Below are 14,308 nucleotides of genomic sequence, written 5' to 3'. Positions count from 1 at the left end.
CCAGTGACGACCAGAGCAGGCCACAGCAACAGGCAAACCCCGGTGGACCCAGAACCAGGCAGCAACTAGGGCCGAACAGGGAGAACAGAACCTGCGGGGCAGGACGGCCGGAGGTCCAGAGGACAGAGCAAAGAAGCCACAAAAAGAAGCCAACAATCCCCGGGAGAGATCGCATCAAACCGAGCCACAGCCCAGCAGCTGACACCACACCAGGGACGAACCAGGGCCGACGTGGTCGAACCACAGAGCGGGCAGCAGGAGGAACAGAAGCCAAGGCCGCAGGCCAGCACAGCAAGCAAGAACCTACCAGGCGGCATGCACCAGGGGGACAGGCCAACAGCAGTCCCACAGAGACCGACCCCCAGCCCAGACGCCAATCAGCAAAAAGCGCTGAGCAAGCGAAAAGCCAGAAGGCTTGGGAACACACATGGAGGAAGCCCACTGAAGGACCAGCCCCAGGTAGAACCCAAAACAAAAGGTAGCGACACAGGGGAAACCACGGCCCAAGACAGAACAGAGGACCCACAGAGAAGGCAGGGGAGTCAAAGCCCCAGGCCGCCGAAGACGCCGAATGTCTGCGAGGACCCCGGGAGCAGGGGGCAGAGAACCTGGCCGGAGACAACCAGGGCCCCGGTCATAGACAGCACTCGGACCTACGCCTCACACAACCAGCAAAGCACAGAGGGCCAGTACGCAGGAACAGGAGCCTGCAAAGAAAACCCAAACAGGAATCCACCAGCACCGGGAGGGACCTGAGGATGACGGGATACACCGGCACCTGAAAGAAAGCAAGGAACCCACATGGCAAGGCCGCAGGGAGACCAGCCGTGGCCAGCGCAATGTGGAAGAGTGCATGTAAGAGGCCCCGGGTGCAACCCCAACAACTCCTGGAAGCTCAGCCGCCCAACTATGTATCCCCCAGAAGGCCATCCTGCCAACATCCCAAACAATAGAAGAGGGCATGTGGAAAACACCACACCATGGACTTAATGTGCCATACCAGGAAAAAAATGGAACCGCTACGCAGTACTCACCAAGGGGGCAGAAAGAGCGCACCACAAGCTCATTGCCTCTCCAATTGCCAGCCCAGGCGCCATCCAGGAAACCAGCGCCGGGCAGAGAAGCCAGCCGAAAACGGCCTCCGATGCCACAGTAAGGCCAGCCCTGCACCATCTGAACAACAGCAGGGGCGCCAGGAAGAAGAGGAGGCCGGCGGGATACAAAATGCCAGGCAGGGAGTCCAGGAGTATCGCCCAAAAGAGCCCCAGGACCCGCCAAACAGGCACAGTAGCGAGTCCCCCAGACCAGCCAAGCCACAGAGAGATGCGCACTGCAACCCGGAAGAGACCGAGAGGAACAGTCACCCAGCTGTAAAGGGCCGGTTGGCAATCAATGCGGCTCCTGGCAAGCATGGCAGGCCAGAAGAATGCAGTAAGAGGACGGGGAGGACAGCCCAGCAGCCCGACAAGAAGTCCAGCAAAGAATCCCAGCAGGTGAATCCAAACACGTCTCATACTGTCGGAAGACAGAAAAAAAGAACAGGCTGCATGCTGGGCTGGTACCGCTTATGTACCCCCAGTGAGAGGGAGTGGGTTGGGTATCCCAGCATGCTCCTATTATTTTATTCTGTCGCGGAGATGGTAATCTCCACTTAGTTACAGAATGAGACGAGGGCAGGAAGGACCTGGGGGTAATAAAAGTCTAGGCCCTTAAATAGGAGCCTTCTTTCTTCACATAAAATATTATCATTCTAGTAGCTCATAGTAATTTCTAGAAATCTATCCAGGCAGGAAACACAATCCTAGTCAGGGTAAGTCAGATACAAACTTGAAAATAACCTGTGCTCACCGTCTGCTAGATTGGCACAGAGCAGGCAGGCCTATCTTACGAAACAACGTGTAAAGTGTTTGTACAACTCAACAGACAGTAACACAATGAAAACACCACAAAAAGACTCCACATCAGTTTAAAAAAAAGATCTGATGTTTATAAGTAAAACAAGACCAGAACGACAAAAATCCAATTAGTAAAAGTCGAAACATGAATTTCTGAAGATTAAAAGGAAAAATAGCGATTAAAGCAATACGCACCTGAGGGGGTTAACAGGATGCTCTGGACCAGGGCAAAGTCAAGAGTTCAGGCCGACCGCAATCGAGTGCTGGCCAGAGGCAGGAGCCACGCAAGGCCCGCTGAACAAAGTACTTTGATCCTGGTCGCAACTGCGAGATTTGGCATGCAGCTGAGTTATGTGGTGGTGTCTATTCCGCAGTCGAGGGGATGTGTTGATTTTCTTAACGTTGTGGTGGCGATGCACCCGTTCCGATGACAATGTACTGAGCCGAGAGGCGTTGGTTCCGTAGAATATGTGGCAGGTTTCTCCACGCACTCGAGGGGATACGTCAAACTTCCTACACTGCAGTGGTGGAGATGCAGCAGTTCCAATGCATCGGTTCATTAGGTAAAGTGCTGGTTCTGAGTGCGATGGCCGATTCTGCTTCTGCAACAGGGTCGATGCACCGGTTCTACTACACGCAGACTAGAGATGCATCGATTTTACTGTAGCAAGCACCTGGGTCCACTTCTAATGGACCAGGCACAGGATCAGATGATGAGACTTTGATATTGCTGAGCCTCAGGAAGCAGGAGACAAGCCAACAAGGCCTTGGTGCTCACTCTGGGTTTAAGGAAGGTCTATCTCTTCCATTAGGTAAAACAGCAGGAGGGCTTTCAGCATGAATTGTCCATGTTTTCATGTCGATGTTGAAGCCTACTTGGGCACGCAGAAGGCAGTTGAAAATTACATGAAATAAAGAACTACAGTGGCATCACGCTGTCCTCGTTGTGATTATGATATATTGGATTAATTTTTGGATTCATTTTTGAAAGAAGAATTTTGTGAAACTACTGGTTTAATGTGGAGTACGACTACTAAACTTGTTTATCTTGAGGATCAGGTCCTACATTTCGCAGTGCAACTGATCGGCGCGCCAGACACGTGCCTTTTTTGATTACTTATCGTAACCCGTGAAATTCGAGATAGTTCATGGAATCTGTTTGCACGCAATTATTGAGTGAGATAATGAATCAGTTCAAGGAAAGGAGAGCATTCTGCTTCAAACAAAACTTTTTGCAACTTTCTAAAAGTGCCATTTCTAAAATAGTAATGTTAAATCCAACTTTGCCTGCAAAGAGGATTTATCATTACCATTCCAATGACATGAAACTTGACAGAGCAACTACTTCTTTGGCCGCTACGGTGGAGTTCCACGCCTCCACGTAGCCCGGGGTTTCCTGTTCCTGGCTCCTCCCCCTCACCTCGAGACTGATGGCGACTGCTGCGATTTGGCGGGTCGCCCGCTGCTTGTTGTGCGCTTGCTGAATCGGCTTTGAATTCCTGTTGATCCCGCCACCGGTAGCCGGTAGCCGCCCTTACAGCGCCGACAGGGAGACCGACTGATACTGAGCCTGTTTCACATGGAGATGTGAGGTGAGCGGCTCTGCATTTCAAAACGGACTTAAATACATTGTATCAGGGCAGGATCGAAGAAACTCTCATTGCTGACAACGCTGAGAACGAGTGTATCTCCTGCTTCTTCTTTGGCTTTTCTTACTCTCTGCATACTGTCTTCATACAGGCGCTTCTCTATTGTCGTGTTGAGAGTCTCCCCTGCCTCTGAAGCTGCATACAATCAGGCAGTAGTCTGGGTGAACTCTAAGTTCCAGCATTCCTTGTGGCTTTCCTTGTGATCTTCGTAGCAGATTCGCAGCAGATAAATACCACTAATCCAATAATGCACCTTTAGAGAACCCCTGAGAGAGCAGCAGCTGGAGTTTAGAAAATCTAGTGCGCGGCCCTGCATTTCAACGGACTTGTGATACACTGCATACAATCAGGCAGCGGCTGTAGTTGGGGCTAACTATAAGTTCCTGCACTCCTTGCGGTCTTCACAGCAGACAAGCCCTGAGAGAGACTGAGCCTGAGCCTGAGACTGAGCTTGTTTCACGTGGAGATGTGAGGTGGGCGGCTCTGCATTCTAAACAGACTTGGGACACACTGTATTAGTGTGGGACTGAAGGAACTGCTATTGCTGATAACGCTCGCAGTGTGTCTCTTGCCTGCTTCTTCTTCTACTTTTTGTACTGTCTGCATACTGTCCCTGGAACCTGCTCTATTGCCGTGCTGAGAGTCTCCCCTGCCGCTGAAGCTGCATACAACCAAGCAGCGGCCGCAGTTTGGGTTAACTACAAGTTCCAGCATTCCTTGTGGCATTAGCAGCGGACAGGCGCTGAGAGAGCAGCAGTTGGGGGGTTATAAATCTGGACTTTCCACTATCACCATTCAACGGGTATACTCTTAAAAATTAAAATTAAAATATATTTCGATTCTTTCTTGATCATTTATCTAGCGCACAAGCAGTTCGGTGATGGAGAAACAATTAACTGCACGCGCAAAGGCGCGAATCCGCCGCCAGCAAATGAAAGATGAAGCTGATGTCGCAAAAAATGCAGACAGAGGAGCTGATATCTCTGAAAACTCTGGGGAAGAGGAGGAGGAGTCTCCGGATACTGTCTCCACCCTCTTGACTCAACCTAATCCAGGGAACAATTCGGCGCCAGAGCTATCTGCGGTGGCTAACAACAATCATGGAACTACGTTGACAGAGTTGACTGAACCTCCTCCTCAAATTGGTGCACAGGTATCTAAAGAGGGGACGATTCCGGTAGCCCCTAAAACTCCTAAACAATTTCCCTTATTTGAGAGAAAATCCATCATTCCGACGTCTTTTACTCCTGTACCGTCAGTTTCTGGCATGACTTCCAGTTCCTTTCCGGAGATTCCTGCTGTGGGAGCCACTGGAGCTCCCACACCTGTCTCCAAGACTTTGGGTTTGTTACCCAGTCCTGCCGATTTAAAGGAAATGGAAAAGAGCACAGGAATTCAAGTCACTGCAATATCCCATATTGATCTTGCATCCTCTCCTTTCACTGACTCTCATAGTCCAATCTTTGGGATGGAAACCGAGACCACAGGAGAGTTTCAGATCTCGGTCAAAGACATGCTAAATATGATACTAGGTGAGGTGAGGGAAATGAAGCAATTTCAAAGGACGGAACTTGCTGTTATTAATCAACGCTTAGACAAAATTGAAGAATCTATGTCTTCCCTCCCCGCCCGTTTGCAAGAAGCCGCAACCAGGATATCGGGCTTTGAAGATCACATGACTGAAGTGAAAAAGGAGGTTAAAAGCCTTTCTACAAACTCAAAATCACTTGAATGCAAGCTTGACGACTTGGAAAACTATAATAGGAGGTCGAATCTCAGAATTGTTGGAGTTCCTGAGAAAATTGAGGGATGAGATATGAAACAATGGATCACTTCCTTCTTCCTTCACGTGGTTATATCGGAATACAAAGGAGATCTGACGATTACTCGTGCTCACCGAGTTCCAGCGCAGCCCCTCTCAAACTCTACACTTCCTCGAACTATTCTGGTGAATTTTGCGGATGTTCATGTCAAAGAGATAATTATTTCTAAAGCCTTTAAACAAAGGCAATTTGCAGCTAATGCTACCACTAAATGTAGGATTTTTTCAGATATGTCCGCTGCCGCAGCCAGGAGGAGGAAGGAATTTGTAAAGATCCTTCAACTTTTTAAAGATAAGGGCGCTCAAGCCATGATTGCCCAGCAATCATACTTAAAAGTTCTTGTTAAAGGCAAATTTCATATGTTGACTGATATAGACGAAGCACAAGCATTGCTTCATAAGATCTCACAAGATTAGTGAGAATTGACGTGTTTTGAATAATTTCTCTGATTCAGTCTTGTGTTTTGCTGGGGGATTTCTACTCGGACTCAATGATTTTCAAGGTAGTGCTGTAGAGTACTTTTATTTTCTTTTATTTTCTCGGGGGAGGGGTTGGGGGACCAGGATAGGACTCTTAGAGGGGTTAAGGGGCGCAATAACAAGGCGCCTCAATGATTAGGGGCTTTCCTGTATGGCCAGCGTGGAGACAGGGCCATAGGGGTGGGTGTAGTATGGGGGGGACCACTGGTGCTGGGGGTGAAAAAAGAAAAAATATTGACGTATTTTGGATTTTTTTTGTACTTTTGGCTGAAGATTTTTTTCACCATATATTATTAATAGGGAAAGAACTATTTGGACAGAAAAAACGTATATCTTGTTGGAATGCGTACTGGAAGTTTGTATAAATCAGAATCAGAATATCTATCAATAGGGGGCTTAAAATAATTTCTTTTAACGTCAATGGCCTAAATAATAAGAGAAAAATGAGAGCCATCGAAATATGGATTAAAACAGAAAATCCTGCAGTTATCATGCTACAAGAGACTCATATCCCGCCGCAAAAAATTATGCTTTTTCTATGTTTAAGACATGGGCCACATTCCGTGGATTTTCGTCCACTACAGTATCCCAACGAGGTGTCGCCCTTTTCTTAAATCGGAATCTGAATGCAGAAATTATGCAGTCAGAGGAGGGTAGCGGAGGCAGGTGGTGGTGGGCTACATGTTCAGTTATGAATAGACGTAGACCGATTACTTTTGTTTCTTTTTATGCTCCGGTGGACGATAACCCAAAAGACTATGAGGATTTGTTTCAATCACTGCTTATGGTAGGGGGGGGATATTGTCATTGGGGGAGATTTTAATATTCTGATGGACACAAAGCTGGATTCCACCACACTTTCTAAAAAACAGCTTAAACCTAAGTCACATCGATCAATTAATAATAATATGTTTACTTTTGATCTTTGTGATCCATGGCGAGTACAGAACCCACAAAAAAAAGAGTTTACTTGCTGGTCAGGCAGGTTCAAATCTTCCTCACGCATTGATTTTTTTCTGGCTTCCAGGCAATTAAAATTTTCCCATCAAAGAATTCTTTATAATGGTTTCTCAGACCACGCAATGCTGGTAGCCGAGTTTGTTCTGGGAGAAGATTCCAGAACTCCGAAGCGATGGATATTTAACAAACTATAACTACCAGATGATGATTGGGTCACTTTCCTTAAATTAGAAATTTCAGACTTCATAGCTCGTAATTTTGATACCGCCCCTTTACATATCATTTGGGACTCCCTGAAAGCGTTTATCCGTGGTATTGTTATAGGTAAGGACGCAACTGAGTGGTCAAATATTAAGAAAGATAGAAACTGGGGGAGGAGCTACGCTCGCAAACAAGATGGCCGCTTAGGCTCCCGGCTCCGCCGGCCTCCGTCTCCCGCCGGACTATCCTGCTAGATATCCTGATTTTAAGCCCGACCTCCATCTGTAGGAACAGTTGCTAAGTCTGATGGTACAATCCCGAGTGTTCTACCGACTCGATCGACGGAGTTACAACCTGTTGTAATTCTCGGCCTAGCCCAGCTGGTGAGCCGGGACCTCGAGTACTGGCCCGGCCGGGTTGCAGTTGAACAACATCGGCTGTGGGACCTGGACGGGGTCCGGTCTCTCGCTGCGGAGGTCATTTTGCCCGATTCTGATGGCGGTCAATCGGCCTGGTTAACATCGAAGAAGTGGTGCCGCAAGGCTGTTGTGGCCATGGGCGGGAGTCTCCTGTCCCGGAGACCGGGTGCGGTCCCTCCCCAGGTTCGAAGGGTTGGGGTCCTCGCTCGCGGCAACGGAGGATCGCTTGCTGTGGCGGTACTTGATTGGCCACCCTGCGTGGCCGTCCGCTCCGTTCTCGCCTGTTCCCTCAGAGAGTTGGTCACTCTGGGGACGTAGAACTTGCCTGCCAGTGAGCGAGCAGAGATCGGTCGGACGGACTGCGAACTGTCGCTGAGGACCGTCTTGGCGGCCATCGGGGCTCTACATTGGCATGTGGAAGACATGGTCTGTGGGCCTGAGAATGGACACTGATTTGCTGTATGATTTTTCGCGAGCGGGGTCTCCCGCGGTGCTCGCCTGGTCGGTAGATGATGGCCCGAGTTGGATGCAGTATCGGAGCCCTTGGCCAGTGAGAAAGTACCCGCGGATACCCTTGTACTCGTGTGCGCAATGCTGCAATTGATATCTTGTTCAATGGAGGTGGAACCACTCGGCTCTCTGTTTCCGGTGTCTCTCTTTTCTGACTTTTGGACTGTTTTTCCTCCCTGGCAGTTTCATCATACTTTCAGAGGAAACAGCGTCGGGATTCAGTGTCGGAGAGGGGGTGTTTGAGCGCGCCTGAAGTTCCGGATGGCCTACCACTCTTGACTTTTGTTGGACTGAACTTTGTTAAACTCCTTTTTCATTTCGCTTCTCCTGTTGAGGGAGTGGTTCCGCCTGTGAGAGCCCGCATTGCAGATCGGAAGGGCCAAGGATGAGATTGTCTAAACGGGGCTGGTACTATGGCAACGATGGATACGGGATTTGCTACCTTATTTTGCGGAGGGTTGGGTGATGCTTATAACTTCCCCTGATTGTTTTGACTAAATATCCTGAAGCTGTTGGTTATAGTTGGGGGTTGTTTGTCTCTGGCGGGGGGGGGAGGGGAGTCCGGGAGCCTATATGTCGATTTCCTCCCTCACTCTTTTTTCTACTTTTAGTACCCAGTTCGTCGGGGCGACAGGCACACTGCTAGTTGGGGTGGGACGGAAGCCTTATGCAGGGGTGCAGGGGTGCAGGGTGGGGGGTTGGGGTTTGTTGTATTGTCTCCCTTTTTGTTCTGTATGTTCAATCTCCTGTATCGCTTTTGTTATTGGGTGCCATTAGACGGATGATCCTAGCCATCGGGTGGACAGGCCTCGGGTGGCGTTATTTCCTTTGTTTTTACTTACGTGCCGGCGTTTTATTGGTATCGGTTGTGCTAATCGATTGCTTGCTTCTCAAACATGTTTTACTCTCTTGCCACTCATTATTATCCTGTCTCCCAATATCCTGTTGTTTCGGGTGGTGGGACTCACAAAGTCGCTATTAGCACTGCCCGTAATCTACTGTATGTTCTTGGGCTGCCCACCGGCATGCAATATGACTTCTGTTCCCTGAGGGGTTACCCGTCTGTCCAGCCATGTTGACTGAATATTGTGGTTGACTTCCTGATGTAAGGCACCTGCTGTTGGTTTTTTATGTTTTACAATAAAAAGAATAAAAAAAAAAAAGAAAGATAGAACTTACCTACAAGAAAAAATTCAGATTTTAATTTTGAAACGACAAGTTGATTTTTCTAGTCAGGTTCAGAACCAATTGAATGAAGCCAAATGTGAACTTTGCTCTAATTTATTCTCGCAAAGTGAAGCAATTTTTTCGCAGACAAACCCAAAAAATTTACGAGGAAAGCAATTTCACAGGAAAATTTCTAGCTTGGCAGGCTAAAGAACAAGCTGCTGCAAACCAGATTCGCTGTTTAAAATGTCCCGTTCAAAATAGTGAGATATCACAACCGGCGGCAATCTGCTCCATAATGCTCTCACACTAACAACAGATTTAAAGTAAACATCAAGTTATAGACCATCAAAAGCTCTCTAATTTTCTTGGTAGATATCCAATTCTCTTCCTTTCAAAGATTGAGCAGGAGAAAATGTCGAGTCAATTCACTAAAACTGAACTAGAATTGGTGATTGAGAATTTACCGCTCTGTAAGGCTTGCGGCCCGGATGGGCTGACCTCTGAATTTTTAAAAGTTTTTTAAAATTCTTTTTCCGACTTGTTATTAAAATTATTAAATTCTATGCTAAATGGTGGTCGAGTTCCAGATTATTTTCATGAAGACATGGTAGTAAGCTTTCTGAAGAAGGGGAAAGACTCTAACGATCCTAGTTCATACAGACTGATTACTTTGTTAAACTCCGACTATAAAATTACTACTAAACTACTATCTATTCGTTTTAACACCATTGCTGCTGATTTAATACACTCTGATCAAAACGGTTTCATAGCAGGTCGTCAATTAATCACTAGCACACACTTTTAAATTGAGGCATTAGATTTTTTGCAGATAAGGAGTATTCCTGCATTAATTCTGTTTTTAGATGCAGAAAAAGCTTTTGATTTGGTGGTGTGGGAAACTCTTTTTTCTATTTTAACGCACTTTAGAATTCCTTTACAGATTATTACTTTAATTAAAAATGTATACACTGGTGCCAAAGCTAATATCATTATTAATTCCGTCATGGTGGGCTCAGTGGTAGTGCAACGTGGAACCAGACAAGGATGTCCTCTGTCACCTATTCTTTTTGCTTTTTATAGTGAACCATTCGCCACTGCAATTCGGAATTCCGAGAACATTACTCCTCCGATTACCTCTATGTCAAAAATTAAATTGTATGCGGATGACATTATGTTATTAATCCAACCTGACCTGCAATCCCAGACTCAGGTCTTACAGATTTTTGAAGAATTTGAAGCTCTAGGAGGCTATCGGATCAATAAAAAGAAAAAAATGAAATTTTGGTCTGCGGGGGCACAGATCCAGAGTTACACCCAGATCTAGTTAGTTGTATTAATCCTAGGCCTAAAAGGTATTTAGGAGTTCTGTTTTCCGTGCTTGTTTCGGATCTATATGTGCTCAATTTTGACCCGCTTCTTCAGAAGGTTCGCTCCATGTTTATTAGATGGAACTCGCTCCCATTATCCATTTTGTGCCGAGTCGCTCTGATTAAAATGTCTATTCTCCCACTTTTTAATTTTTTATTTTCAACAATTCCTTGTTTTCTTCCAGGCTCTTTTTTCTCAAAAGTAGAGTCTTTGTTTTCTGGTTTTATATGGGGTAAGAAGACTCCTCGTATAGCAATAGGGACACTATATGCGGATACAGAGCAAGGAGGTCTTGCGCTACCAAACATTAAAGATTACTATAATGCCTATTTAGCACAATACCTAAACAGATTTAAACCTGAAATACAAGGCCCAGATTTATTTATTAACTTTTTTGTGGATTTAATGTGTCTTGATCTTGAAGCTCAAATTCCCTCCCGCTATATGTGCCTACATCTCCGAAACTCGTCAGATATAAGATTATGAACTGGTTTCTTAAAAGAAGAGATGCCATGCTTAAAAGATGCTCTCTTTCGCAGTTTAACCTTATGACTCCTTTAAGATATGTTTTTGCACATACTGAGTTAAAAATCAGCTCGGAAATCGTAGGTAACTGGCATCGCGCAGGGTTTCATATATTAGCAGACTTTTGCAAAGATGGCAGATGGATAACTCCAGTACAGATGTCACGACTTATTCAAGGAAACTTTCTCTTAAGTGGCTTTTATATTAGGATTTACAAAATGCTGGAACTACTTGATCTTACACATATTAGCACCCCTAATCAGTTATGGAATGATCTCTTTGTAGCCTCACTGGTTAGAAAGCCAGGGAAATGGAAACGTTGTCTCGCTCAGAGCATTGAGAAAGACCTTAGTTTAAAAGCAATCAAAAAATGACAGGAACATGAGAATCATAACATATCTCTTAATACTTGGAAGACCTTAAATAAATTAAACTTCTGTGTATTGAGAGGGTCCAAGTGGCGCAGAATGCTCTTTTTTAATAGATGGTTATTATATCGCACTCCTGCTCTTATCGCTAAAATGTACGACAACACTTCTGCTAACTGCTTTAGATGTCAGCATTTTGCTCCAGCCAATTGGTCCCATATAATGGCATTGTGTCCGAAAATCCTGACATTCTGGAATGACATTTTTGATACCCTCTGTACCGACTACAATATTAGGATTGCTCACAGCCTTCAATTAATGCTTTATGGCTACGACCCCGATCTTGGCTTAGCAGATCATTTGGTTAAACTGCTGTACATAGTTTCAGCTGTAGCAAGATCTTTGATACTACAGAACTGGCAGTCAACACAGGTTCCCTTGTTCCAGGAATGGTTGCATAAAATGAAAAGAGTCAGAAAGACTGAGTTTCTATATGCCCAACGAATTGGAGGGATTAGAAAGTTTGACAAAATTTGGAAATCATTCTTTGATTAATTGTATATATGTTTGGTGTCTAAAAAGTATATTATGATTTTTCCTTGTATCTGTTATCCGGAATCTTTGATATTCCATTCTTTTTATCTGCTTATTGGTCTTATATACGTTATGTTTATTTTGATTCCAAAGTACTTCAATAAAAATGTTTTAAATAAAAAAATAAAAAAAGAGCAACTACTTCTTTCACAATCAAGAATTACAGCTTAAAAGTCTAAAAATGAATTACGAACGTTAACCTATGAGAGGAGTAGGCCTCACAGTAGTGAACAACAAATGTAGGTATTTTTCACTACCAGGACATGTAAAACTAAAAAGTACAAGCTCTACCTTTTACTTACACCGCACCCTGCCCTATGGGCTACCTAGGGCCTACCTTAGGGGTGATTCATGTGTAATAAAACAGCAGTTTAAGGCTTGGCAAGGGGTTTTAAATGCCAAGTCGACATGTCAATACAACTGCACATATAGGCTTTGCAGTGGCAGACCTGAGACATGCTTAAAGGGCTACTTGTGTGGGTGGCACAATCAGTGCTGCAGGCCCACTAGTAGCATTCAATGTGTTGGCCCTGGGCACATGTAGTGCACTTTACTAGGGACTTATATGTAAGTTGAATATGCTAATTGTGGACAAGCCAATATTATGACATTTTAGGGAGAGAGCACATGCAATTTGGCACAGGTTAGCAGTGAGAAAATGCCCAGAATCCCAAGGCCAACAAAACAAGGTCAGAAAAAGAGGAGGAAGGCAAAATGTTTAGGAGGAACATTTTCCAACAGTAATAAATATAATAAAAACAAGGGATAGAATGACAGCCATAATTGTAGCTTGACAGGTATAAATGAGATAATAAAATTACTATTTGTGACTGTACAAAATAATAGAAATAGTAGAACCTTAATTGTAAATCCCCTGAAGTCTCCAGTTTTAGAAAAAGGACTTAGGATGGTAGCCACATAACAGCCATAAAATAAACGAATGAATAAGAACTGGATGGAAAATACCACACAAGCCCCAGTTAACACGCAATGAAGATCAATTAGGCTAGCAGCATGTTATCAACTGTTTATCACAGCCTGGAGACAACACAAATATGACAAAATAACAGAAATACCACTGAAAAATTCCAATACCCCTCAACTTTGTGCATCTCTGTGTTTGGTTGTATTTAGCAATTGGAGGTGTAAAATACAGCCACCTCCAAAGAAAAGCAAATTACAAATGTCTCATAAGCTTTACCTTGATAAATATCTTGAAATGGCCTGGATTCTCAATCGTAGTCTAAACATACATACTCAAAATATAATCCAGTTCAGTACGTATCTTTTAATTTCGTTTGAAATATTGATTGGCCATTTTAGTTGTCCCCTTCTTCTTTGAAGGCGTGCTCCCTTGCATTTACTAAAAGTATACTGAATAGTTTCCCTGATATAAGTCTGTCTAGTCTTAAGTCTGCTTGTCACTGAGGTCATTTACACCAGGGGTCTCCAAACCGGTCCTGGAGGGCCGGATCCATGCCTGATTTTTTGGATATCCCCATTGAGATACATGTAGTAATTTTAAAAATCTGGCATGGATCCGGCCCTCCAGGACCGGTTTGGAGACCCCTGATTTACACTGTCAAAGAAAAGGTGGCAAACCTCAACCTGTGGATGTAGAACATAGGTCTGATAAGGCTCATATTTCTAAAGGAAATGGTACTTAACAGGAAACTAAAGGGAAAACCCTGCAAAAATGAACAAAGGCAGCAGTCAGATTGTACAGAAAGGGACTATTATGAGCCAAAAAAACATTGCTTAACATCGTACAACGTAACATGTAATTACCTCAAAACATTTTTGCCTGTAAGCCTCCCTTAGCATTTCATCCATTCCTGGAAGGAGAATTGGAAATATAAAGGTTTCCAGATATTCTCGAGTGGGACCTGGAAAATGAATGTTTTAGGTTAAACATACTTATAGCTCAACTTTTTGTACTGAAAGAAAAAGAAACATTTAACAATAATCAAATTTGTCAGGAAAGAATACACTGCCAACTTAAACATTCACTTATAAAGACATTGTCAGAATACTTTCTGTAAAAGTCTAAATATGCAACAGAAGAAATTGTAACTGCTGAGTCCACGTTGAATACATATAAGACCGATACATGTGAACCAAATTAAAGACCCTGCCAAAAAAATAGAACATCTGAACTTGGTATTAAACCCAGTGTACAAACAAACTTCCAAGAACTCAACATTAAGAGAGCAAGCAGAAAACAAATCTCGTACTTTTTGGCTTAGAGCCCAAGTTCTCCTAGTTAATAGGACTTTTAATAATGTTCAACTGTTGTGTATCCTTGAATTGCGGTGTAAGGATGAGAAACTTGGAAACTATGCTCGTA

General features: G+C 44.4%; 1 protein-coding gene across 1 annotated transcript in view; it reads right to left on the bottom strand.

Annotated features, from left to right (window-relative positions):
- IQCK (IQ motif containing K) overlaps positions 1-14,308 on the bottom strand; it is a 647,452-nt gene that overhangs the window by 419,392 nt on the left and 213,752 nt on the right. Inside the window, exon 9 of the mRNA XM_086940789.1 lies at positions 13,750-13,847. Within this exon, the coding sequence (XP_086796915.1) occupies positions 13,750-13,847 (98 nt within the window). The remainder of the gene's footprint in view (positions 1-13,749; positions 13,848-14,308) is intronic.

Source organism: Lissotriton vulgaris, chromosome 10 (genome assembly GCF_964263255.1).
Source record: "Lissotriton vulgaris chromosome 10, aLisVul1.2, whole genome shotgun sequence".
Lineage (NCBI taxonomy): Eukaryota > Metazoa > Chordata > Amphibia > Caudata > Salamandridae > Lissotriton > Lissotriton vulgaris.
The sequence above is the reverse complement of the archived record's forward strand: the minus strand, read 5'-3'. Positions and strand labels throughout refer to the sequence as shown.